Source organism: Pezoporus wallicus, unplaced genomic scaffold (assembly GCF_028554395.1).
Source record: "Pezoporus wallicus isolate ANWC-B61680 ecotype Strahan unplaced genomic scaffold, APGP_CSIRO_Pwel_v1 contig_7832, whole genome shotgun sequence".
NCBI lineage: Eukaryota > Metazoa > Chordata > Aves > Psittaciformes > Psittacidae > Pezoporus > Pezoporus wallicus.
The window spans coordinates 108,846-133,942 of NW_026637982.1; the positions used below are offsets into that span (position 1 = coordinate 108,846).

General features: G+C 36.5%; 1 protein-coding gene across 2 annotated transcripts in view; it reads right to left on the reverse strand.

Moving 5' to 3' along the window:
• Positions 1 to 25,097, reverse strand: part of ST8SIA4 (ST8 alpha-N-acetyl-neuraminide alpha-2,8-sialyltransferase 4) — a 51,392-nt gene that overhangs the window by 15,169 nt on the left and 11,126 nt on the right. For both annotated transcript variants that reach the window (XM_057408594.1, XM_057408595.1), the window contains exons 3-4: positions 21,950 to 22,207; positions 13,921 to 14,214 (exon numbers count right to left, since the gene is read on the reverse strand). In XM_057408594.1, coding sequence (XP_057264577.1) covers positions 13,921 to 14,214; positions 21,950 to 22,207 — 552 coding nt within the window. The remainder of the gene's footprint in view (positions 1 to 13,920; positions 14,215 to 21,949; positions 22,208 to 25,097) is intronic.

Consider the following 25,097-nt stretch of genomic DNA (forward strand, 5'->3'; position numbering starts at 1 on the left):
ACTGGAGTGGTGTAATGAAAGCTAGAAACATGCATTAATTCTAGCTTTCACCATTAGATCTAGTCTTTCATACTGAGTTATCTGCTTTTACACTTATACCAGGTAAACATATTTCTGTTTAAAAAATCCAGATGAATTTTCTAGCTAATGATTTTTCTCTCTTTTCAAAACAATGCAAATGCGATCATGTTCAGAAAAAAAAAAAAGGGGAATAAGAATAAAATGCAGTGTGTCCACTACGCATATTAAGGAACAAGGAACACAATAGTGGAAGGACCTACTCAAATTGTTAAATTCTTCTTTTTCAATTCAGAAAACCCTGGAACAATTTGTTTGTTCCCCAGAACATCTATTGCACAGGTCTGTATTCTTCAAAGCCCTTTTTCTAACAACTTCTATTACCTATTAAATCTTCTCTAAAAAAGACAAAAAGCTACAACTATGGGACATTCTGCTCCCTGCTATGGAATATTATATTCTGTATCCCTGCAATAGGGGGAGATTTATAAACATGACCCCACAATGAAAACTATGCCCTGTATCACGAAGCATTTAATGAATGGCACTGATACCGAAACTGATTTGAAAAATGTAGCCTGTGAACTTGAGAATACATTCAGGGTGCTCTTTGCCCACTGGATTGATGAACAGGTTAAAACTCCTCTCAACTTGTGATTAACTCCCCTTGATTTCTAACGTCAATAATATCTAACATCGTCTCAGGTAGATAAAACATGTTCAATGCATGTTACTTGTTAGACTTACTTCAATTATACAGAAGAAAATCTGACCTCTTTTGATTTAATCAATACAATCTGAAGTCTCCCTTCTAGATATTATTATAGAAAATATCCATTACAGGCCCTTAAATTTGATCAATGCAATGAACCAGAGCAGATTAATGAGATATAAAAGCTATTGGTTTTGCATAATAAATCTCAAAGCCACCACTGAATTAACCAACCAGAAGAGCCAGACTTCATACGGGTAATAGCAAATGACTTCAGTAAAATAAGAAGGCAGAAGTTATTTCTCAGGATTGAAATTACACAAAACCTTTAAGCAGTAACAAAGCATTCCCTGAAGCACATGCAAGTATTGAAGAATGTGACTGAACAGAAAAACACCTGCTGCATTACAACTTAATGTAGAGCTCAGAAATGAGAAATTGCCTTACAAAGTCCATTAAATATTAAAAGCACACTTAAACAATACACAGGAGTCCACACACTGAAATGCCAATGGAACAGCGCCTTTAAAGAAGGACTGTTGCTCCCTTTTCACATCCTCTTGAGCTCTAGCTCCACTGCAAACAATGCCAAACAAAATGTCAATTAGCAGCAATGAGATGTGACTGGAGTTCTGCCAAGCTCACCAACCGGTTTCACAAGGACATGCAATACACCATGAAAAAACTGTTTCCAGTCACTGCTATACTTGGTCAGTAACAAATATACCATACCTGTGTGGGACGCCTAAGATCCCACTACTGATTTTACAAGCTGTAACTTCCCAAAAGAAATTCCTCTGGGTTCCCTCCAGAAAGACTTCCTATCTTTAATTTGTTTTTCTCCAGGATTTGCTGATACAACAGCCTTCTGCATCATTTTCTCTTTCCTACTATAGATTTCAGAACTGAGTATTAGGATCACAGAATCACAGACTGTTTTGGGTTGGAAAGGATCTTAAAGGATCATCCACTTCCAACCACCTGCCAAGGGAAGGGACACCTCACAGTAGACCAGGCTGCTCTAAGCCCTGCCCAATCCGGCCTTGAGCACTTCCAGGGATGGGGCAACCACAGTTTCTCTGGGCAACTTGTGCCAGCCCCTCACAGGGAAGAACTTCTTCCTTATACCTAACCTAAATCTCCTGTTTAAGTTTAAACCGGTTACCTCTTGTCCTATTGCCATAGTCCCTGATGAAGAGTCCCTCTCTGGCATTCTCGTAGGCCACCTTCAGATGCTGGAAGGCTGCTATAAGGTCTGTTTCTAGAGAAATCTGACAGAAGACTTTGTGATGATTAGCTAGCATTTGCCAAAAAATTTAGATATGAGTCCATTCCATTGCATAAGTGCTTTTATTTTCTTTCCACGGATTTCATGCACCTTTCATGCAATTGATGCATGAGGCATACAGCAGAAGTGTCTATTATAATTACTGCTGTTATAAATCCATTTTTTTTTTAAAGTAATTATGATAATCCTGAACCAAATCATGTAACCAGTTCACTAAACTGTAAAATTACAATTAAAATAAAAAAAAAAAATCAAAGTCTGTGTAAATATAGTTAACTCATTTAAAAGAAAATTCTTGTTACTTTCTTCATTAAAGCCTTTAAATAAAACCCGAACGTCTTACTGTTACTCAATATTATGCTAAAAGTCACAGTGTATTGCCAGTGGATTTACTAAATTACCATCAGCCATATAATTAACAGTAATTTGAAGTGAGATCCTCGGTCTGAATCCAAGCTACTCAACTTCAAGTCATCAATGTTATAGAAATGAAGCGTGTTTACACATTGGCACATTTCCCAGATATTTCATGCCTCGAACTTGCTTTGCTTGTTACAAACAAGTTTATAGAAATTGAAAAAATTGAAAACAAAACCAGAAAGAGAAGCTTCCTCTTACTTCTCACCTCTGCTCAACTGATCATTATGCCAACATCAGAGAGTTGAGATTTCCAGAGCCAATGGTTCCTCTACCCATATTCTCTCAAACATGTCCTCTCTTCCCAGAATTCATTGTTCACCAGCTAACTGACTCCATAGCCAGCTACTGTCATCTCTGAGGACCTGCTCCTACTATGAAATGTTCCTGGGGACTCAAGAGAAACCCACAAACTGCAACAAATCAATTCCCCTATGAAAACCCATGACAAACCCCTTGCAGACAGCAGAAATCCCAATCGCCAAACAGGTCAAGCCCTGAGTTTTGTTTCCAGTGCTGGCATACAGTAATCATAGAATCATAGACTCACAGAATAGTTAGGGTTGGAAAGGACCTTAAGATCATCTAGTTCCAACCCCCCTGCCATGGGGGCAGGGACACCTCACACTAAACCGTGTCACTCAAGGCTCTGTCCAACCTCACCTTGAACACTGCCAGGGGATAACCTGCAGCCGGCTGTGCTACCTCAGCACACAGTCTCCCCAGTATGGCTCAAAGCTGTGCTTGCGAGGTTTCATGCAGCTATTCAACTTCCCAGCTGGTGCAGCTATGTGTACCTCACTTTAGAGAGAACATGCTGCAGCACTGAGGGGGGGGGGGGTGTGTCTGTCTTTACCAGCCCTCAGAGTTTTGCTCTGGGGTTTTAAAATGACTGCTAGCTCTGCAAAGTGAGATAAAAAGAAACTTTGAGACTGCTTTCTGAAAGCTTGCAGTCACTTAAGAGCTATGTTCTGTAGTCTACCTCCTTCTATACTCTATCCCTTACAGACTAAAGGTGAGAAAGGCTTCATCTGGAAAGTTCCTGCCAAACGTGAATCCATCAAAGCCTGTAAAACCTACAGGTGGGTTTTACACTGTAGGAGCAGTCTGGAATAAACAGGATACTGCCCTTCTGTAAATTAAATTTAATGCAAAACTGAACATTCTTATATAAGCATAACATGTGCCACCTGTTGGTTTCAGTATGACTCGAGAGACACTACTTCCTCTCTGCCAACACCTCTGAGTGTGCCCACCATTATACTGAAATTGAAAAAACTAAAAAAAAATTAAAAAAAAAAAAAAAATCCCCTCATGAGCCTCCCAAATATTCTGAAACCAGCAGTTACATTTGTTCTCAATAGTATCTTATCTCAGATCCTTTTACAGGTCTTCTTTGCTTTCAAGTGGGAAGAGAAAATGATTACTCATTCTGCTGGGAAATTCCCCTATATCTCACTGATGCTAGCTAATACAGTGCAACTAAATTTGAAATGAAAAGGCAAGTTCTAGCAATAACTTTCTCTAAGTCAATTTTTTTTTACCACTTCACTAAATAGATGCTTCAAAAAATGCAAATGATGACCCTTTTCCCCACTAAATACAGAATGAAAAATGTAAATATGCTGTCTCCACAGTGTTCATGAGGTATAAACTATGTTTCAATACAGAAATATTAGTTAAAAAAAAAATAGAAATAAAAACAGTGGGGTTTTACATTTTAGAAATAGTGGTTATTTTCTTAATTCTTTCTGTTGTCCATTAATTTACTTGTTGACGACCTGAAGGGCAAATTTCAAAAAAGGACTTCAATACAGTAACCTTTTCATATTAAACTTGTAATATAATCCACATACAATGTTGATCTGCCATTCATGTACAGACATGTCCTTATGTCTACACATGAGCATAAGGACAGTAGGACACCTAAGAATAGGATTCACAGGAACAAAGTCTACTGATGCGTAAGACAGAACGTCCAGAGGGGCAGAAACTTCAGTCTAGCCAGGGAAGGAAATGAGGATTGGTGAGAGATTTAAATCTCATTCCATCCAAAATACAGGCACCTAGCATCTAAGTCATCTGGTGCACCTCCTGACACCAAAGTAGCAGAATCCAGACCCGTCCCCTGATAAGCCAGCTATTTTATTTCAAAACATGATCTGTGCTTTAAAACATCATAAGGCATGACAGAGCTCACCTAATCACCTGGCCTCTTTACCTCCCACGTGCCTGAAATCATAGAATCATAGAATCAACTGGGTTGGAAGAGACCTTTAAGATCATCAAGTCCAATCGTTACTCCAGCACTGCCAAGTCCACTACTAAACCATGTCATTAAGAGCCTCGTCTATACGGCTTTTGAACACTTCCAGGGACAGTGATGCATATCTTGCTTCTCTCCACAGCTCAAGGAACTGGGTAGCTTTGTCATACAATTGTGCCAAGTGCTACTGTAAGCCCATAAGCATCCTTAACTCCAACTGCCTTCATTGGAAACGGAAGGCTATGGAGCCTCTTGGAAGACAGACTTGGCATGCTCAAGTGTGCAGTCCTCACCGTTTTTCTTACTTAGTGTCTGAATTTTTCTTACTCAGTCTCTTAATTCTTTGCTGCAAATTGGAACAGGCTAGTAGGCTTCCCTTAGTCTCTGAAAAGCCTACATTTGGCCTCTCTCACCCACACAGCTATTGTCCTGCTCCCTCTTCAGTGTCTTCAGTGGAGGGGGGAGGAAACAGGAAGAGCAAAAGCAAGAAAACTCATGGATCAAGACAAAGACAGCTTACTAGGTGAATGAACGAAGGGGGAAAAAAGGGCAATCACCCACCACCACCTGCAAGCAGACGGAAGCCCACCTGATCTCTCAGCAAGAGCCACTCTGGAAGAAAATCCCCTGCCCTTCTTCTTCCACTATCACAGTTTTACTGCTTGCTGACCATAATGTAAATGACATGGCATTTCCTTGTGGTCAGTTCAGGTCAGCTGTCTTGGCTATGCCCCTTCTCAAATTTTTGCTGACTGCTAGCCTACTCATTGGTGCAGAGAGATTGAGACATGAAGAAAGCTTTGAGGCTATGCAAGCACTCTTCAGCAACAGCCAAACCATCGGCATGTTACCAACACTGCTCTACCTACAAATCCAAAACACAACACCTGTATTCTGGCCAATGACTTTAATGAAGAAAGTTAAGTACAACCCAGCCAGACCCAGTACACTTCAGAAACAGGAATGAACAGGATCTTTTCTCCCACACAACTGAGAAATACATAGACTCCTTGTGTAAAAGGAAGAGATGGACAGATGTGTTTAGGAAGAAGGCAGCTACCAGCCTTGGCATTTGGTAACTTCAGACATAAAATGCCCAAATGCCAGTCAGTGCTTCTGACTCGAAACACTTAAAGTCCTTCTCCATATACAAACAAGAACCCAGGGACTTCAAACAAATCTATTAAAGCATTTTTGAAGAAACTCATGTGAGCTAAAGAAGCAAAGCTACAGAAGATACTAAGCCAAACTCCTTCTTCCTATGCTGACACCACTGTATGTCTTGTCTCAGTGTATTATTTCGCTGATGGACTGGACTTCACAAACAACCCAGTGACCTGGAGTATAAGGTAACTGACAGCACCTGGTGGAGTCATCTTTCATCTGTCATGGTCATTGATGTAGAAAGAAATGCCATCCATACTGCTCTTGACCTAGCTCTGCTAACTCCAAGTGGCAGCTAGAAGTGTAATACAGAAGAATTACAAAAGGATCTATCACAGGCATGTGTATCCATTTTCATCTTCTCTGTACTGGTTTGGTTTGGGCTTTTTCTTTTGTTCCTTCCCTTACCCCCCTGAAAACATGTAACAAAGATCAAAACATAAAAATAAGCTGTCCTTTAATCTGAGTTTTCTTATTATGTTTTTTTTTTTTAATTCCAGATAAAGGGATCAAATCAGAGAATAAGATTAATAAACACATTTAGAACTTGTAGAATTTGTCATATGATCACATGGCATCACAACTCTCCACTTTTACAGGAAGGTTCAGATACAAAGGCATTTTTAGTCATATGGTACTGGGCAAAAAGCTGGCAAGGGACACAGCCAGGACAGCTGACATGAACTAACCAAAGGGACACGCCGTACCATATAGCATATAAAGCTATAGCTTTGTTTGCTTATTTCCACATTACCTCAGTAATTTACTAAGAATTTGAAGAAATCGGTTACTGCCTGGATGCTCAATACAACTGCTTCTCATCACAAAAGCTCAATAAGTTCAAAGCTAGATACACATGCCTTTGAAAACTCCTGGCAGACATTACAGTAAAAACAAAAAATAGCAGAATTATTATTACTCTGTTTTACCTTACAAATATCACTTCAAAATAGAGGGAAAGTTGACAGAACTTCCTCATGCAAACATGTGTCATACAGAATCAACAGATAGCTCACCTCTTGCATAAAAAGAAAAAGAGAAGTTCCTCTCCATCCTATTTATACTACTTGCACAGCTATAATTTTTGTTACAGAAGTATATGATCAAATTAAAGTTAATTAATTTTGCACCATTTTATAATTTTCAGAAGCATAGAAATGAACACATTTTATGCAAGAGAAATTAAATAAAAAAATAATTGAAGAATAAAAATAATACAGTAGAAAACCAGCTGTCAAAATGAATATAAATTTGCAAATACACGGTATGAATAAACTGCAATTTCCTGCTTAGCTGCTAGTTAGCATTAGATATAGCGCTGTTGCTCACGGTAGATAAACTAAGCAGCAAAACTTGAAAATAGGTGATTTCATTACCATTTTTTTATAAGTAATTCTGTTTCTCTCCTCTAGCTGAAATCAGAAATTCAGCCTTAGAAGAGTAAGTTTTACAGGTCTTGCTGATAATCAGGAACAAAGCAGCTGCCACAGCAAAAGGAATGAAAAAAAAACAAACCAAAACCAAAAAACCCCCCCAAAAACCCACCAAACCAGACACCTACAGAATTTTATTATCAAAAGGCAAGTAAAAATAACGGTTTTCTCCCTACAATCATTACTCGTCTTTTCATGGCATTCATTGTCATTCTTTCTGGAATGGACCACACAATGAAAAATATAAAAGGCAGACAGTTTAGGGCACATTCAGCTTCCCCTTTATGTCCTCCTCTACTTCAACTGTGTTTGCCCACATTGAAAAACCTCTCCTTTTCCCCACAGCAAAGTGACATATCTCTTAACAGGCCCCACTAAATCTTCCTGAAACACAATAAAATAGGAGATCTGTGCAAAGGAAATAAAAGCTCATCCTGAGAAACCTTTAAACAGATAAGGAAGCACCCTCATGAGGTGCAGAGGCCTTGCAGCCATGGTAACTAGCTGGTAGGCTGAAAGAACAGCCCTGGAGTGTCTCCGAAGAACAACTTCACACAACAAATCAAGTCCTGAAAACCGAAACTAACTGGCATCACATTTGTTTGTGGTAAGTTACCTACAAATCCAGCTCTGCTGGTATGTCACACAGGGGCCCAAGGGTACAGTAATAAGGAACTCCTATTTTAACATTCACATATATGAAAAAGGTATTGTCTGCTGCAAAGTAGGAAAATGTGTCATATTTTTTTTCCCTAATACTCTTAATATTTGTATGATGATGCTAAAGATGCGGTCATTTTATATTGAATATAGCATTGTATTTTTAGCTTAACACCCATTTTTTAGTTCTTTTTTGTTTTCTGCAGTGGTTATTTATTGAGTCATGTACTCGAAAGTGGCTTAAGAATTACATTTTAGTGTTAAAGAAAAACGTCAGTTAGCAGTAAGAAAAGAAACAGAAGTGTTTACGATATGGATTGCTCCCAGAAATTGCTTCTTTACTAGCATAGAGCTGCCAGCGACTATTTGGTTTTGGCATGTTTAAGTTTCTCTAAGTATTTTTTTCTGTAATTCCCACAGTAAAGGACTCTGGATCCATGTCAAAGTTGTGAGAAAGGTCACTACATTCAAACAACAGCTGTTTGCTCTCACTAATAAAAGAAAAAAAGACTCTAATGAAAAGTGATCATAAATAGGCACAGCATTCTCTTTACACAGGCAAACCACAGTGGGAACTCTGCCATCTTTAATACAAGATCAAATCTAACGCAGCTCTTTCACAGGCAGTATCATGGAGGAAATAAGCTGAGCTTAGGCAAATCCCACAGGATGTCCACGCGATTGTTCCGTACCCAAAAGACAGGAAGGAATCTTTTGTGAAGCAATTTCAGCACTATTACTGCAGAGTGACTAATAGTTTGTGGGATCACTCCAACAAAAAAAAAAGCCAAGAAAACATTCTTACACATGAAGATGAGCGTGAGAATTTTGTTCTGTGGAGATGGAAGAGGAAATGTAAGAAGAAAATTCTAAGAAAACTACTGTACTATAAAAGATTGTATTACTTGGTGGGGGTGGTGGTGTTCTGCTTCTTTAGCAAATGTCTTCAGATATTCACTAGAAACAGGTGAAGACCTGTGCAAGTCACTGGAATTTTACTCTGGCCTCCACCTAATGTACTAGCAACATTCTTATTCTCAGGAGCCATCTCTACTCTCTCCAGGGAACTGCAAGGCAAGATCCATAGCAGAAAGCATCTGCTGATACTACTTTCAGGTTTGGTTGTCTGCCACCACTGGAATTAAACAAGACCTGGACTCTAATCCCAGGAGGCTCTGTTCCTGTTTGCCTGCTGTTTAATGCATATTCCATTAGAGCTCTGCTACTGAGCCCAGACCCTATATAGACACTGTCCACATCTTAAAGACTATCACCTTACTTGGAAAATACCATTAAAAATAATACTAATGAAAGAGTTCAGCATTAAATCTCAGGCATATTAATAAATCAAGTTTCTAAAATTAGTTGTTACATTAAATTTAAAAAAAATGTTGCTTTGTTTTTTCATGATTAGTTACTTTGTAATTAACCTTCTTGGCAGTGGCATTATAGAGCAAACAGATCCTTTTAATCAGTTAAGGTCTTCATTTATAGATTCTAGTTCTATCCTGAACTCTGTTATGCACTGATTACCTCAATTATTTTGTCAATAAGATATGCACAATCACATTCAAAATTCCATAAAACAGCCTTTAGAAACATTTGGTGAAGAAATCGTGCGATGATTTCCAAATCCATTATTCTAACTTGAAGTACAAACTTGCTTATCAAGAAGTACAAAACAAAACAGAGAAAATAATTTATCACATGAAACCACTTGATCTAGATCTACTGAAGTAAAAAATCTGACTCCAACAGCTATTTAAAATATACTACTGATTAAAAAAGTAATTATCATGATGGACTTAGTATTTGCACCATCTGGTTTTCTTACTTTGAATCCCTTTGAGATTTTGGAGGAGTTGCCATAATTTGCTGAAGTTTAATATGGAAGAGATCTGCAAAAAAAGTAATTTCTTTTTCCAACGCCATATTACTCTTTTATGACCCAAAATAGTGCACAAATGGACAGGAGAAAATAGTTTTTCAAAATTATCCTAGAATGCAGTCATTATTTTACTATCTGATTGATCAACTGCAACTCCCAAATATTATGTTCTGCTCAGGAAGTTACTTTCATTAAAAGAGAATGAAAAATAGGAGCAAGATTTTCATCTCATAATCATCTCATTCATCTCATCATCATTTTTTCAGTTGCATGTGACTGCAGCAAAACTGCCCTATTATGGAAAACAATACAGGATTTGGCTTCACTAGATCAGAAGTCTAAGAAAGGTAATATTCTGTCTTTAGAAAGTGCCTGTGCCTTATGCTTTAAAGACTGATGAAGGAAATACACACAAAAAGGAATAGAGACAATATTTTCCAGACTTCCTGGTTGCCAGCCTGTACCCTTCAGCAATAAGCACCTCTATTAGTACTTACATGTCAGGCTGGAATTATGAACTTTATTGATAATTAGTTAGTTACTAAACTACTTAGCACACAAAACATTATGTTTTAATAATTTGACGTGCATTAAATCAATGAACTCTTGATATCTATTTAAATTTACACTGAAAACTTGTTTTTTCAAAAGAAAAGATGATTTTATAATTGTACTTTTATAATTGTACTTTTCATGCCAGTTACCGTTTTTTAGGCAGTTTTCAGCCCTGTAGCAGTGTTTTATATAGTTGGATTATGAAGATAAGCAGTTGCAATATAATACATTAAAGTTTCAAATACAAGCTGCATTTCAACCCACTGAATGATATGAATATGCTACAGACCTTTGTTATCAATATCATCTACATGTTTTTTCTATACAGGAAAAACAGCATGGGCGCATAAGTGGTCTGAAACAGGTTAATGGAACCTTTTAGCTTATTAAACATAAAATTCCACCTTTTATATGCTTTCAAGTTGAGGACAGCTCTTCAGCAGGCCCTCCTAGTATGATGTCTTTGGCATGGTCTAACAAAAATCTTAAGTAGTTAAAAATCTGGGAGGTTTTCAAGATACAAAAAGCAACACAAGACCCACACTGAATTTCTTTACTGATTTTCTTATCTTCAAAGCCTAATTTAGAACAGCTCCTACTAGCTTCATATGAATAATTATTTATTGCAAAATAGACATACTCAAATCAAGAGTAAAGCCAGAACACTATGGAATTACCAAGACAAGAAACTGGAAATAAAAGAAGTGAATAGTTACATTTATGGAGGTTGAGGAGTTTGGAGGTGTTCTAAATATCAATACAGTACAGTGATTGCAAATTTCCATTTGTCTGCTCTAAACTTCGGTAGCCTTCAATGAAATTCATTGAGCTACATTTGATCTATTTGAACTATTTCACAATCTACTAAACAAAGGCTGCAGATGAAAGTAGTTTCCTTGTGAAGTAAGAGTCTATGAAAACTGCTTCTTGCAGTTCAGCTTTCCTTATTGTGCTTTCAGCAAATGGCATCTCCCTCCTGCAGCTTAAAAGGCACATAGCATAAGCCAGGCATTTACAGTCTTGTATATATATTTAGGCACTCTACAAGGAGATCTGATGCTCTGCACAGGTCTTCCTGTGTGTTTTAAGATGCACATTTTGTTGGTAGATTTCCTATTTTTGCTTTTCACAAAGTAAAAGCAATCTTCACACTATTTAGTTCACCCTTTTTTTTTGCAGCACCACAGACTGTCACTAGGTCATAACTGTTAACTCGGTCACAAAAGACATAAAGTTGCAAGTGAAGAGTTTGCAAAAGCATCAAATATAAATGTCTCAAATCAAAACAAACACACAAAAATAGTTGAGATTCATAAAACAAGGAGTTCCTTCTAGGTAGTGTCTCTTCACAGGCTCACAGATCATCAGTTTACATTGAATTTGACATAATTATGAGCTTAATAGACAGAATACACTATCACAAAGATTCTTCTTAAAACTAATTAAGTTGCACACACTGTTTTAAATGGCAGCAGACTCAGTTGTCCATTAGTTTCAACCTGAAGTTAGCAGTTGTAACTTGCTTAAACTTTCCCAAATGTTACTGCTCAAAATGAACTGATTTGATAAGCAGGTTATGCAGCTTTAAATTTTAATTTATTTTTCACATTATTTTACTTATTTGTAGAAAATACAAATTTTTAGCTTAGGACCCATTTAATTTGAGAACCATTTTTAGTTATTAATTTCTCATACTAACATGGTATGCCATTTGACATATAAACCCAACAGAACTTGGAGAGATGTAATTTGACATTTAAAGAGACAATCCTCTTCCCCTAGATTTAACTGCTGTAATATAAACCTCATTATTACAGGCTGCTGTCTAAGAAATCTAAAGAATATTTTTCCAAGCATTTTACTGCTACTGAACCACTTCCGAACTTGACTCACAAAGATGTATTTACCTCATGCATCTCACTTTGTAAAGTCAAGATCTAGACCAAAGATAAATTTGACTTCCTGCTTTGTTCTTACTCAGATTAAAAAAAAAAAAAAAAGTAAAGAACACAAGATTATATTTGGTTACTTCCTACATGAAAAAAAAAAGGGAAAGGAAGGTGATTAAACAAAAAGGCTAGAAGTGGGGGACCTAAGCTTTAGAGCACAGAATCAACAATCTGACAGATTTGTGCAGTCATTTCAGATGACACTGATAGGTATAATATGAAATGCAGTCTAAATCCCCAGCATCAATTCTGGTGGCAAAGTTTTTGCTGCCTTTCTTCCACAGACACCATGTAGGTGCTAACTCTTTTTTTGAAGACAAAGCCCCCTAAAGGACCTTGAAGTTGGTCACCTGAAAGACTGCACATTCTGAATTACCATTTACCTTTGATAATTTTGCCCAGATTTAGCAAATGGAAATAAGAACAGCTGTTTGTGAACTGGAAGTAATCTTATTCAGATTTATACACACACAAAGCCTACTACACCTGTAACCCATGTATTACAGACATTTTGATTACTTGAAAATTCAACACATTCAAGGCCCATAAATAGCTGAAGTTTAAATGTGCAACAGAACAACTATCCAGTAACTATGGAAATGGAGCAACACAGTAAAAAAAATAAAGAATTTTCAAAGGATTCCCAAATTCCAAAGGGAAGAAATTATTTTCTCCCTATGCCAGAAGTGTACACATGAAGAATACAGCAGTTAATCTATCTGAGACACGGCAGAAGCAGAAAAGTCTCATTCAAAGTCCTATATTCAGAAGTCCTAACATCCTGAAGAACAACATATTTCTAAACATTATTCTCCTACTCTTACACTAGATTTTGGTAGTATTTTAAACATCTCTTCTGATCTTACCTCTGCTGCTTTAACAGTATCAACTTTTTAGGCCAATACATAATCAGTAACTGGTATACAAGCCAATACCAATACTTTATGGCATCTCCAAAACCAAAAATCTCACAGAAAGCATAGTTCAAGGAACACAAGCTGAATTTATTTATTTTTTTTTTTTTTAACAACTTGCTGCATTAATGTTTTCAGTCATTCTGATCATGTTTTTGAACTGCCCAAGCATCTGGCCAAATTCAAAAGGAGAAAGATCGCTACAAAACCCTAGACATTTTAGGAAGGGCATCATTATTTTCAGATCTGCTAGGCTTCATTATTTACATGGCTGTAACCTTCCCCCTTATTTAAATTCTCCTTTTCATCTCCAAAATCTTGCCCCCAAAACCCCTATGTAGCACTTTGACTGTCCCCTGATTCAGTAACTCACAAATATCCTCTGAATTCAGACTATTTTTTCATTAATTTATCACTATAATGATCATAAATTTTTTTTTATACATTAAACTGAAAGTGTTTGCATTACAGCAGGCTAAATGGGTGGAATACACTTATTACCAAACAAATTTATTGTACCATAAATGCAATCTATTACAACAATAACAACAATATAAGCCTTTTAACATTTTACTTGAGATTTTTCCTGCCAGGTAGGAATTTTAGTTACAAGCTTCATTGTTCCACGGACAGACTAGTCTTTGCCAGACACTTACCCTCTGACAGCATGAATAAGTCTCAGTGATGGATAGGCAGTTCGCACTTTCAATTTATTCTTAAGGATTAATGCATTAACCCACTCCACGTGCTTCTCTCCACCTTTGACCATGAAAGCAGGAATCCAAAGGACACTCTCATTCAGCATGGATAGCCTATGCACAAATTTTTCTCTGTCACTCTCATTTCGAAAGCCTCCAAATGCTCTTTGTACAACTGATGGGTTCATGGTGATAAAATCAGATTTAGTTCCCACATCAACAGCAAACTCCACCACAGGAGCTAGATTGCACCTGAAGAGGAAGAAATTAATGGAAAAATGAAAATAAATATGAAACATTAACTCAGAAAAAAGTGTGCATGAAAGCAAAGCTGAAAATGAACATGCAAGCCCATTTCAATTTAACATGAGAAAAAAATAGTAGTGATTTTATCCACCATTATATGAGCATTTTATCCGATTTAGATAATTATTCAATGCACTTTTTTTAAAGCACTCAATGTACATAATGCTGTGAGAAAAAAAAGAGAAAAGTTCTTTGTACATTTGAAAACCACGTCATCATGCTTTCAAATGCATCAACAGCTTGAGTAGCACTTATGTATAAGAGCATGTTTTCTAACACCTGATATCTTTCCTGAGGGTTTGTTTGTCATCATGTTACCAACAGTTCAAACTCTTAAAGGAAGCTGAGACAGCCACTTAAGGTCTAATTTATATAGGCTAGTCATTGCCCTTTTTTTTTGTTTTTACAATACAGTATTTAAATATGATTTTCAAATGAACTTTACTCCATGTTAAATGAATGTTCAGTGTTTTGGTGTCTAGTTTTGTCACTGCAGCTGATTGGATGTTTTGACATTTATTATTTTCATTTAATTTAGAAATTATTGTTTTGAAAATATTAATATTTCCAATTTTCCCTCAATGTCTCATCTTCAAATCTTGTTTAGTTTTGAAGTAGCTTTATACTCTTTTCTAAACTTGAGAAACAGAACTCATTAGGCCTTTGTTCAGCAGGTTTTTACTTCAGTTGTATAAATACATATATATGTATTCACACAGAGGCAGAATTCTACCTCAGCAGCACTGGATACAGGTGACAAAATGCAATTAAGAAATTAACTGTGATTTCAGTGACTGGTGTGATCCAAGTGAAACTAATCACCTCCAAAACATCCTCAGTGAAACAGCCTGTAGCTGGTATGCCCCAAATACGTACCTTGATAGCTACTTTCACAATTTAGCAAACTGTTCTGTTGAGGTGAAGGATTCTAAGAAGCAATGTCAGAAGCAGGTCCTTCAAAACATTTGCTGATTATTATATTCCTTATATAAGTAGTATTCTATTAATTCTAATGCCTGCTTACCTTGAATGTCATTACTGCCTAATCAACAGTATACTTAAATACTGCATAACTTCAGTAATAAGCAATTCAAATGTGCTCAGTAACAATGTTTTTTTCTATGAATAGTTATTTACTGTATCAGTCATATTTTTCAAATCTTACTATCTCAAAATAGATACCTGATTATAATATTAGAGGTAGGCAAGGCATTCTGATTTCCAAATGCTGAGCACCTCTAAACCTTTGCTTTTTTTAAAAATTCAGTTCTATAAATTTGAATTAGCAGCAGTGCTGAAGTTTGAAATAATGTAATAAATAAATCTGCGCTTTTGAAAAGCTCTGTTTCCAAAGAACTAGCTGCTGTTAGCAGTACACTAAGATTGTTATTTTAGTAGAACATGAATGAAAGACTAGCTCTACACAAGTTTTTGGCTCTTTAAAGAAAATAAACATTACTAAATGAGTTGTAGTTCACCAAGTTATAAAAATATTACCCTTATTAAGCTCCTTCTCATTTTCTTAGTGATTACTTCCTTCAAGGAAGGATTTTACTGCTCATTAAATGAGAATTGTATTTACTCCATAGTTATCCACAAAGTCAGAAAATATAAAACACCTGCTAAACCCCATTAATTAAAATCAGCACATTCTTCAGCAGGGATTAAATGCAGCAGTTACATCAGAAGTTTTTCCATGTGAGTTCAGGAGTTTATGTGCTAGTAATGAACTGCAACATCCTCAACTGCTAGTACCAAGTAATTTATATTTACAGATGAGCTCAAGAAAATGTTATAGAAAGGTATCATAAAATCACAGCATAGTTTCAGTTAGAAGGAACCTTCAAAAGGTCATCAACCCCCTGCAGTGCGCAAGGACACCTTCCACTACTAGAATAGATTGGTCAGGTCCAACCTCACCTTGAATGTTTCCAGGGATGGAGCATCTACCACCTCTCCAGGCAACATGTTTCAGTATTTTACCACTCACAGTAAAAAACGTTTTCCTTACATAAAGGCTGAATCTCCCCTCTTTTAGTTTAAAACCATTACCGCTTGTCCTATCACAACAGGCCCTGCTAAAAAGTTTGTCCCCAGCTTTATTATGTATTTCAGGTCTAATAAAACTAGCTATTGTGTATTTGTATATAGTCTTGAGTACTATATGTAAATATGTAAATAGCTTTTGTTACCTCAGAGATTTTTACCTTAACCTCTAATGCATTCTTATGCTATGCCACAGTTTCATGCAGTTGTTGGAATTTTTATGTTTGATAGCAGACATCAATGATCTCCTGTCAATTCTCAGGACCCTTTCAAGAAAGCGTCAGAGATACACATAAACACATACTTATTTTCTTCTAAGTCAAACTAAGAAGACTATTAACGGAACAACTTTGTAATAAGCACTTCAGTACCCTTAACTTGTTATATTCCTTAATTCTAGCTTATCTGTAGTAACACACAGAACAAGGTATTGACAACTAATGATGAGGAGCTTGCACCACAAACTTTACTTTATGTGCCTAGGAATTTATACACAACAAATGAAACCCTTTTTTGGTTGTTTTTTTTTTTTTTTGGAAGGGGGCAATAATATGCAAGGTACCTCAAATTAATGCTGCAGTCTGTGTTCTTCCCATGACATCAGCCCAGACCATATCCAAACCTCAGTGCAACCTACTATCAAGCAGCAATTATATGATTTAGGTAATGAGTAAGTTTACAGGGCCACCTAATTTACACAGTATTTGTGTATAATCATGATACTGAAAGGTAAATATATGTAAAAAACATTCACAGTAAAAATGCAGAGGTTCCCAAAACAAGCTTTCAGTGTGATAGCAGAAGATTTTCAACAAGAACACGCACTGTAATGCTATTATTAAGAAGAGATCTGAGATGAAAGTGAAACATCACTACCTGTCTGAAGCATCACATGGTTTTTGGGTATCTGAAGAATAACTTAGATCCTAAGATATACAGACTTAGTGATTGAAATTCTGCTTCTTCCACATCTCTCTGTTGCATATACGGATTACACCGGGATATATTAAGAAAAATTTGGGAGAAAATAACCAAACTGCCAGCGGCTAGAGTTGCATGCCATAAGAAAAGACTGAAGAATGGAGTATGTGCTACTATATCACACATCAAAGTAATCAGCTCTGGGTTTACTGTGACCCCTTTATGGCCCAAACACACATCCATAATATGCTTTTATATCCCAGGGCTTAACAAAGAAAATAATAATAAAATCATATCCACAGAAGTAAGCTCAAATGATATGTCAGTTATTCCACAGAGATTCTCAGTTGAACTAGCTTGGTTATTAATAAAACTAATAAATTCCATGCATATGCATGCAAATGTCCAATACATAATATTCATGGACCATATACCAGTATTTTCATGTTAATTTTAAATAAAACTCATGAAAATTTGTTTGAGTTAAAGTGATAACTATTTCCATTTTATTTGACATTGAGAACATGTTCTTCATACAGTAATAATACAAGAACTGGGCATAAATCTGTACACTTGTTAATCTTTTCACAATCTGTGCACATGAAGTTTATTGGTTGAAATAAATATTTAGAAACCACTCTAAAGCCCAAGCTGCACAAAATTGCTGCAGAAACATGCCTTGTTTCATTAATATCTCCTCCTTGTCCAAAGCCAAAAATATCCATCACACAATACTAATCACATACACTCTGAGAAACCAAAACATTAAAATTAGATTGTGGCTGGAGAACATAATATTAAACTTTTCTGAAACATAAGGCATTACTTAAAATAGTACTGATAACCCACACACCTTCTTGAATAGTCTGCAAGCGTTTATATTCAGGTTCATATCTAGATTCCTCTAAGAATCAAAATTGCAACCTTGAATTCAAAGATTCTTGACATTTTAAAACCAAATTGCATCCAGTTCTTCAAACAAAGGTGTGCAGCAGCAAAGCACCGTAGTACCTTTCACACACATCTACCCCTAAAAAGGTAGATTTACAAAAAAAACCCAGGCACAAACCTCCAATTTCCCCCTGCTGAATCTAACAATTAGTAAAAGGTATGGATTCTCACATGCTCTGTATACTTGTTTGGCTTCTGATAAAACTACAGGTTTTTTTTAAGCCTTCTAAACTTCTGTCCTTACATCTTCACCCACATCATCTACTTAAGAATCAACTTCCCTTTAAAGAAAAGGAAGGTGCACCAAAGTTGGAATTATAAATTCTTACAGAAGGTACCCATTACTGTGGTCTACCAGCGTTAAGTAGCACCAAGTGCTACCTAGTAACTGAGGTAAAGATTGACTTTGTAAGAAGACATCTCCGTATCATCTTTCACTCCACAGTGGGCTGCCTGGAGTAGTGGTCATGAAAGGACCCTTCCAGCAGCTGAAGAAGGGGTGAGGTGAAGCCAAAAAGGGAAAATGTAGCCACAAGAAGTCAGGCCTTCTCCAAGTTTCTCCAGAGGTGGAAGCCACCCATGTCTAACTTGACAGGATACACCAAACAGCTACACTGGTGCTCCCCTTTTCTCAGGCACCTTAATGGCTGTGCAAGAACATGTGAAGACAATGGCTTTCTTCTGCTTTCATTTAATATTTCAATGTAGTGTAATAATTTGTAGGAATAGAGTTGCCACAGTTGAGAGCTGAAAAAGGTCTAATGAGCTAGCCATGATATACTGAAATGTTATTTTGAAGGAAAGAATCATGCTTTAAAATAAGTCTGTTACGGCAACTTTGCTTTCAAGGTATATGCAGGCTCCACTGACGCAATGCTTATGATCCAAGAAATGTGTATTAAATACTTGAACATAAAAGCTGAAACAAGTTACAGAAACAGAAGTTCCAGAACATAAATACATTAATATCTTAAATCTTTTAACACTGACAAATTTATGACTGTTTTCCGCTATCAGCTAAAGAAACAATAGAGAAGAAAGAAGCTACTATCACTCTTTGCTCATGTATTACTATTAGTAGAAGAATTTAAATTGTTCCCTTTAGATGAGCAATCATGGCTTCATGATATGGTTAGAAGATCTGACTTTTCTGCTTCCGAACAGATACCCTGTCTTCTGCTCATATCACAATTACTTTCCCGCAAAACCAAGGCATCAAAGAGGAAGTCAGATTACCTTCCCTTTTGCACAGGATAAACCAACAAATTTATTTATTAACAAGGGGAGAGAAAACAGTGGCACATGGATGCCTGAAGAACAATTGCACTGTTTTACTTGCAAAATTTGCTGGCAGAATTGTATGTTGGCTTGCAGGCATACTTACTGACTCTAGTTTAGGTGCCTATCTTTAAACATTTTTCATAATAGGTGTATTCTAATTATCCAGTGTCTCTACTTGATCAATGTTCTTTGAAAGACATTGTTCTATAGAAGGCACTGAATAGGCATGGATGTATAAAAGGTAGATAGTTACCAGAACTTTGGATTAGTTTCAAAGACATTGACAGATACAATCAAACAAATTACTTTAAGTACTGGGTAGTGACAATTTTCTTTACCCTTAATAAACCATATATTCTGTGTCTTTATCAGTCATTGCTAACATCTTCATACCACCTTTATAGGAGCATTAAAATTCAGGATTATTGAGTCTATTGTACTGTAATGCACATACTGCTGGATGCCTATTGTGCCCTCTTCACTTTCTCAGATGTTCTCTATCAGTTTTCTATTAAATTAATGGTATTGTTAGTGTTAGAACTAACATTAGAACTACTGCTTTAACAAACAACTCTCTCAAAACCACATTCTTTTGTTTCAGATCTCAAAAAGAACATACAGTACTATTAAAATCAACTGTATGACATATTTAACAAAAACAGCATGACATACTTGTCACAGCACATAGGCATAATGCACTCGGCACCAGGAGATTCTACAATAATGTTGCTCACCTAGCTGCATGCAGTACAGACAGCAACTGCTTTTCAGAACAGCCTCAGGTGGTGAGTAGAATAAGTGCATTTTACTTCTAGAGAAATCAGCTGAAAGCAAAGAAGGTAACAGAGTATCATGGTGTATTTTGATACCATAATCCTAATATCATACAGTTTAACCTATGAGATAATCTGTGAATTTCTAAAATGTTTTAACTTTGATTTGTAAATCCAAAAATTTCACTGTATTAAAATTCTCTATGGGCCACAGTGTCAAGAACTCTATTCCTTATCTGACCCAGTCTATTATCCACTGTATCATCAGCCTAGTTATACTGATCATTTTATTAGTTACACCCCATATAAGATGTTCCTCCAGTCTAAATAACTGAGCGGCAACAATAACTTCCTAATGTTTCTATTAAGCTTCACCATTCTTTTATTCATACACTAATCTTTAAGAACATCTTTACTCCACATGGCTTGAATTAGTTAAAATCCCCTATGGGGGGATTCATGGCTAGTTAAAATATAAGAAAAAGCATGGAGATGACTTCAAAGAAATTCAGCACATGACTTAAGTAAAAACATGTTGCTTGCCTTTTGAAAGAAAATTTTCGTCTGGAAAACCTAGTATCTAAATTTTTCTGTAGTCCTGTTAAATGAATCACATTTAATCTCTGAAAGAGTATAAACCATGTCATAGGCTAAATGTGGTTTAAAAATGTGGTATGTATTTGGGGATTTCTTCTGTAATAAGGATGCTAATTTTAAAGACTAGTGGTACAAGCAAAACAAGTAAGGAAAATGAAAGAGTGGTGTGTTACTGTTTCAGTTCCACTTGCTAGTACACTTTCCAAATGCAACTTTTATGAGTATATCCTGTTTTGATTTATGTAGTGAAAAACTATTATTTTTCTTTTCCATAGCCTTTTGATATTTTTTGCCACCATCCTCCCTCAACATGAGAAAAGGAAAAGCAAATTACTCGCAATGATAACTATTTCTATACTGTTTTCTGTCACTGCCCCTCTGTTTTCTGCTCTTTCACCCTTCCTCAAACCAAACCAATCAAAACTTCTGCTTCAAAAGCAAAAGAACCCATCTTTTGTCCAATTTTCTCTATATAAATATAATGCCAGGCTGTCAAATTAGGCCAGGCATTCCTCTTTATTTCCTGTTAATATGTGAAGTTCAAAGGCATTCCATTGTGTGTGTTTGAAGAATGAATTAACAAGTGAAGCGTAACATTTTTTCCCAAACTTCAGGGATACATTTTTAGAGCAATGTGAAAGGATTTAGATGTGTGACTTCCAATTACCTTAACGGCAGCCATCTGCTTCAACATCAATACATCATGCTGAAATTTTACCCCATGCTGCACATAAGTAATGTAGTACTTTACGATAGGCCATCTTTATCAGTCAAGAGCTAAGAAAGAGTATTTTTTAAAGATAAAACATTTTGCATTTGTTCTACCAAGGCCTCCATAAGAATATTATTTATTTTGTCTGGAATAAAACCAACAAACAGCAAAAATAAGTAGCACAAACCTCTCTCCTCTGCTGCCTGTTTTATTTTCACTGTAAAAATAATCCTCTTGTCAAAAATATGAGCACGTATTTAAATTTGCAGAATCACACAGTAAAGGATACCATTTCAGATTAGTTTCAAATACTGCCTGAAATCTGAGATTAAAACACTTCTCCCAGCTTTTCTCCAATAAACATAGCAGGCTATACCTTCAACAGCAGATGAAAACTCACCTTATTACAAAGTCATGGCTATCAATCTCTTTTCCACATCCACTATCCAGAAGGATACCAGAATTCCCAACAACTGCACAGGTTTTAAATCGGCGATTCTTCATTGGGGAAACTTCAGGGAGAAGGCTGTGCAAATCCTGAGAAATGTTAAGGGTGCGACGTCTGTCCAGTACATAATGGATTACATCTCCTGGCTTGAAACTGCTTTTGACCACTGATATATCTCTTTCAGCATCCAAGAATCGAAGAATGTTTTTTCTGGGTTGATAGAAAAATGCAGAGATAAAAGACAGCACTCACTGCTCATGTGGAGTCTATCTATTAAGTAACACTATTAAGTAATACAGACTGTTCAGTGCGAACAAGGTAAAGCAGAGGGCAGACAGTGTCAGACAGACTAAGGAGTAATTTCCCATGCTCTAGGATGGAGTTAGAGCAAAGCTGTTAGGACAGAGCTGAAATCTTTGTTACACTATGACATATAAATACTACAGTGATAGAGCTTAATGACCTTCTATAAAGGCACTGAGAGACCAAGGGAAGACAATTTTGGAAATTGGAAGGCATACTATTTTTGAGTATTCTCCAAAACTTTGGAATAAACACATATTTGAAATAAAATCAGAAACATAGTTAAATATATGAGGTATTCATGATTTAAGAAATAAATGCTTCACTACCATCACATCTCTCAAAAATCAGCTTGGTTTAGGAATACCCATGTTTTCTTACAGATTCTTATTTTACCACAAGAAAACATTCAGTTTAGTATAAACTTGATCCTAATTAACTGAAGTTCAGCCAAAGTTATCCTAATTAACTTGAAATACGAACACCCACAGTCTTTTGTGCCAATTTAAGCAAAATTAGCTTAAAAACATGCTGCAAATTAAACTACTGCAGCTCAAGGTCTAGTCAAGCTGTTAACTGAACTCACAGAAACACTTATGAACTCCGTCATTGCTTTAATGATCAGGTTAGCCCACCTTTTATCTTTCTTCTCTGCAATTAATTATAGTTGGGTTCAGACAAGATGACGGTTTAACAGGCTACCATGGGTCAAGAGAACTACAGTAATGAAATAGTTGTATACTATCAGCACACAGCAAGTAACAGATGAAGAATGTCTGCTTAAATGTCAGCTGAAAAAGTTACAGTAATAGTACGTGCTTACGGGGGGTGGGGTGGGGGAGGGAAGGGAGACAACATGGGTCTAAAAACCCACACACACTAAATTGAAAAAAGACACTTTTAATGACTGCAACTGTATAATGACTGATACTTGCGCTGGTCATGTTGAGCAGCTTTCAGTACACACTTATCCTTGCTGTAAAAAGCTTAAAAGGAATACAGGTCAGAGTTGAGCCACTGCTAGCTCAGGGTTGCAAATAAGCTAAACCTTACAGGCTGGTGTTAATCCCTGCTCTGCAAAGCATGTTTGTTTGTGAAGACACATAAAGACCACATGTGAACTGAAGCACATACTGAAGCAGAATAAACGTAAGGAAGAGATGGGGAGTGCTGAGCTGGGGCAGGGTTCACTATGTGTTAATTCAAATAGAACTTCTGCCTCTGCAACTCTAACAAGACAAGCAGAAAAACAAGAACTTTGTATTTTCCACAGCTGTCAGCAGGTGAGGCGAATTTAAAACAGAACAGACATTTGGTTGAGTAAGAGAATGCTATTTTTACGTAATAAGCTTCTACAGCAGAACTTCCTTAGAGGAGATCAAAACAGGAAAAGATAACTAGAGATGTCACTAGCAGTTGCAACACTGACTCAGAGATATAAAGGGGAAATAATCCCTCACAAGTAAAAAAGGATGAACTATCGGAACACTATCCTCATAAACCATTGTGTCATTGCTTCAAGACGAAAGAATACGTCTGAATCTTGCAACCAGTGATACAAAATACTTACCCTGAAACTGATCTTATAAGCCACAGAGGAAGTGAAACATGCTAAAAATATTTTTTCAAGTATATCCTCTCGTTTATTAAACTTTGACCAAAAAAAAAAGAAAAGAGCAAAAGAAAGGAGGCTGCCTGGGTCTGTCTGTTATACCTGTCATATATGAATGAAGCTGCTTCAGACCAAAGACAGCTTGCGCTGAAGCATATGAGGGACTTAATGGAGAAGGATAAACAGTCTTAAAATCCTGAGTGTCTAAAGCTTTTGGTAATACCAGACAAAAGGAAGATGAAGACTTCACGTCAGCCTGTAAGTTGAAAGACTCTCCATGGGTTTGTGTTAAGCTTCATTTTGTGGATAATTTGCAAGAGATACAGAAATTAATACAAAATGGGAAAGAGCAAGAAAAAAAGGAACTGGCCAATCTAGAAGTATTAAAAATCACTAAAATGATTCATGACCTAAGAACAGAGCTAAAAGAGCTGTGACAGTAAAGGACAAGATGAAGGCATCAAAAGTTAGCATCTGCTGAATATCCAGACTCAGTTCACATGCACTCTGACATGAGAAGGGGTGACCACAAATGAGACTCAAAAAGCCAAAGAAACCATGAAATGCACAGGATCCTTGGGCTCTGCATAAAAAAAGTCACATGTGATCACCAGAAGATTCACTTTAATAATCTGAAGCACCCATTCCTGATACCTAGAATGAATAGTCCTAATACTGTTTCTGTTAGTAAACAAATAGAATCATAGAATAGTTACTGTTGGAAAGGACCTTAAGATCATTTAGTTCCAACCCCACTGCCATGGGCAGGGACACCTGACACTAGACCATGTCACCCAAGTCTCCATCCAACCTGGCCTTGAACACCACAAGGGACGGAACATTCACAACTTCCCTGGGCAACCCATTCCAGTGCCTCACCACCCCAACAGTAAATAGCAACATTTGTGCATGAAATCTTGTGTATTATTTTAAAACATAAGTGGAAGGCAGTGAAGCTATGCAAACAGTGCCAAGAAAATAAAAGTGCCTTGGCTTCCACTATTAATTTGGTTACTTACAGTAAAAGCTTAATTATCTATGTGCTCACACATGCTCATATAAGTCCTCCAAAGGGTTTCAAGTGGATCTGAATTAATTAGACACTTATTTAAGAGAGCTGAAATTTCCAGATGTCTAAGGAACTTATTTTTAAATAAAATATTGAGATGAGCAAAAGTCACCGAA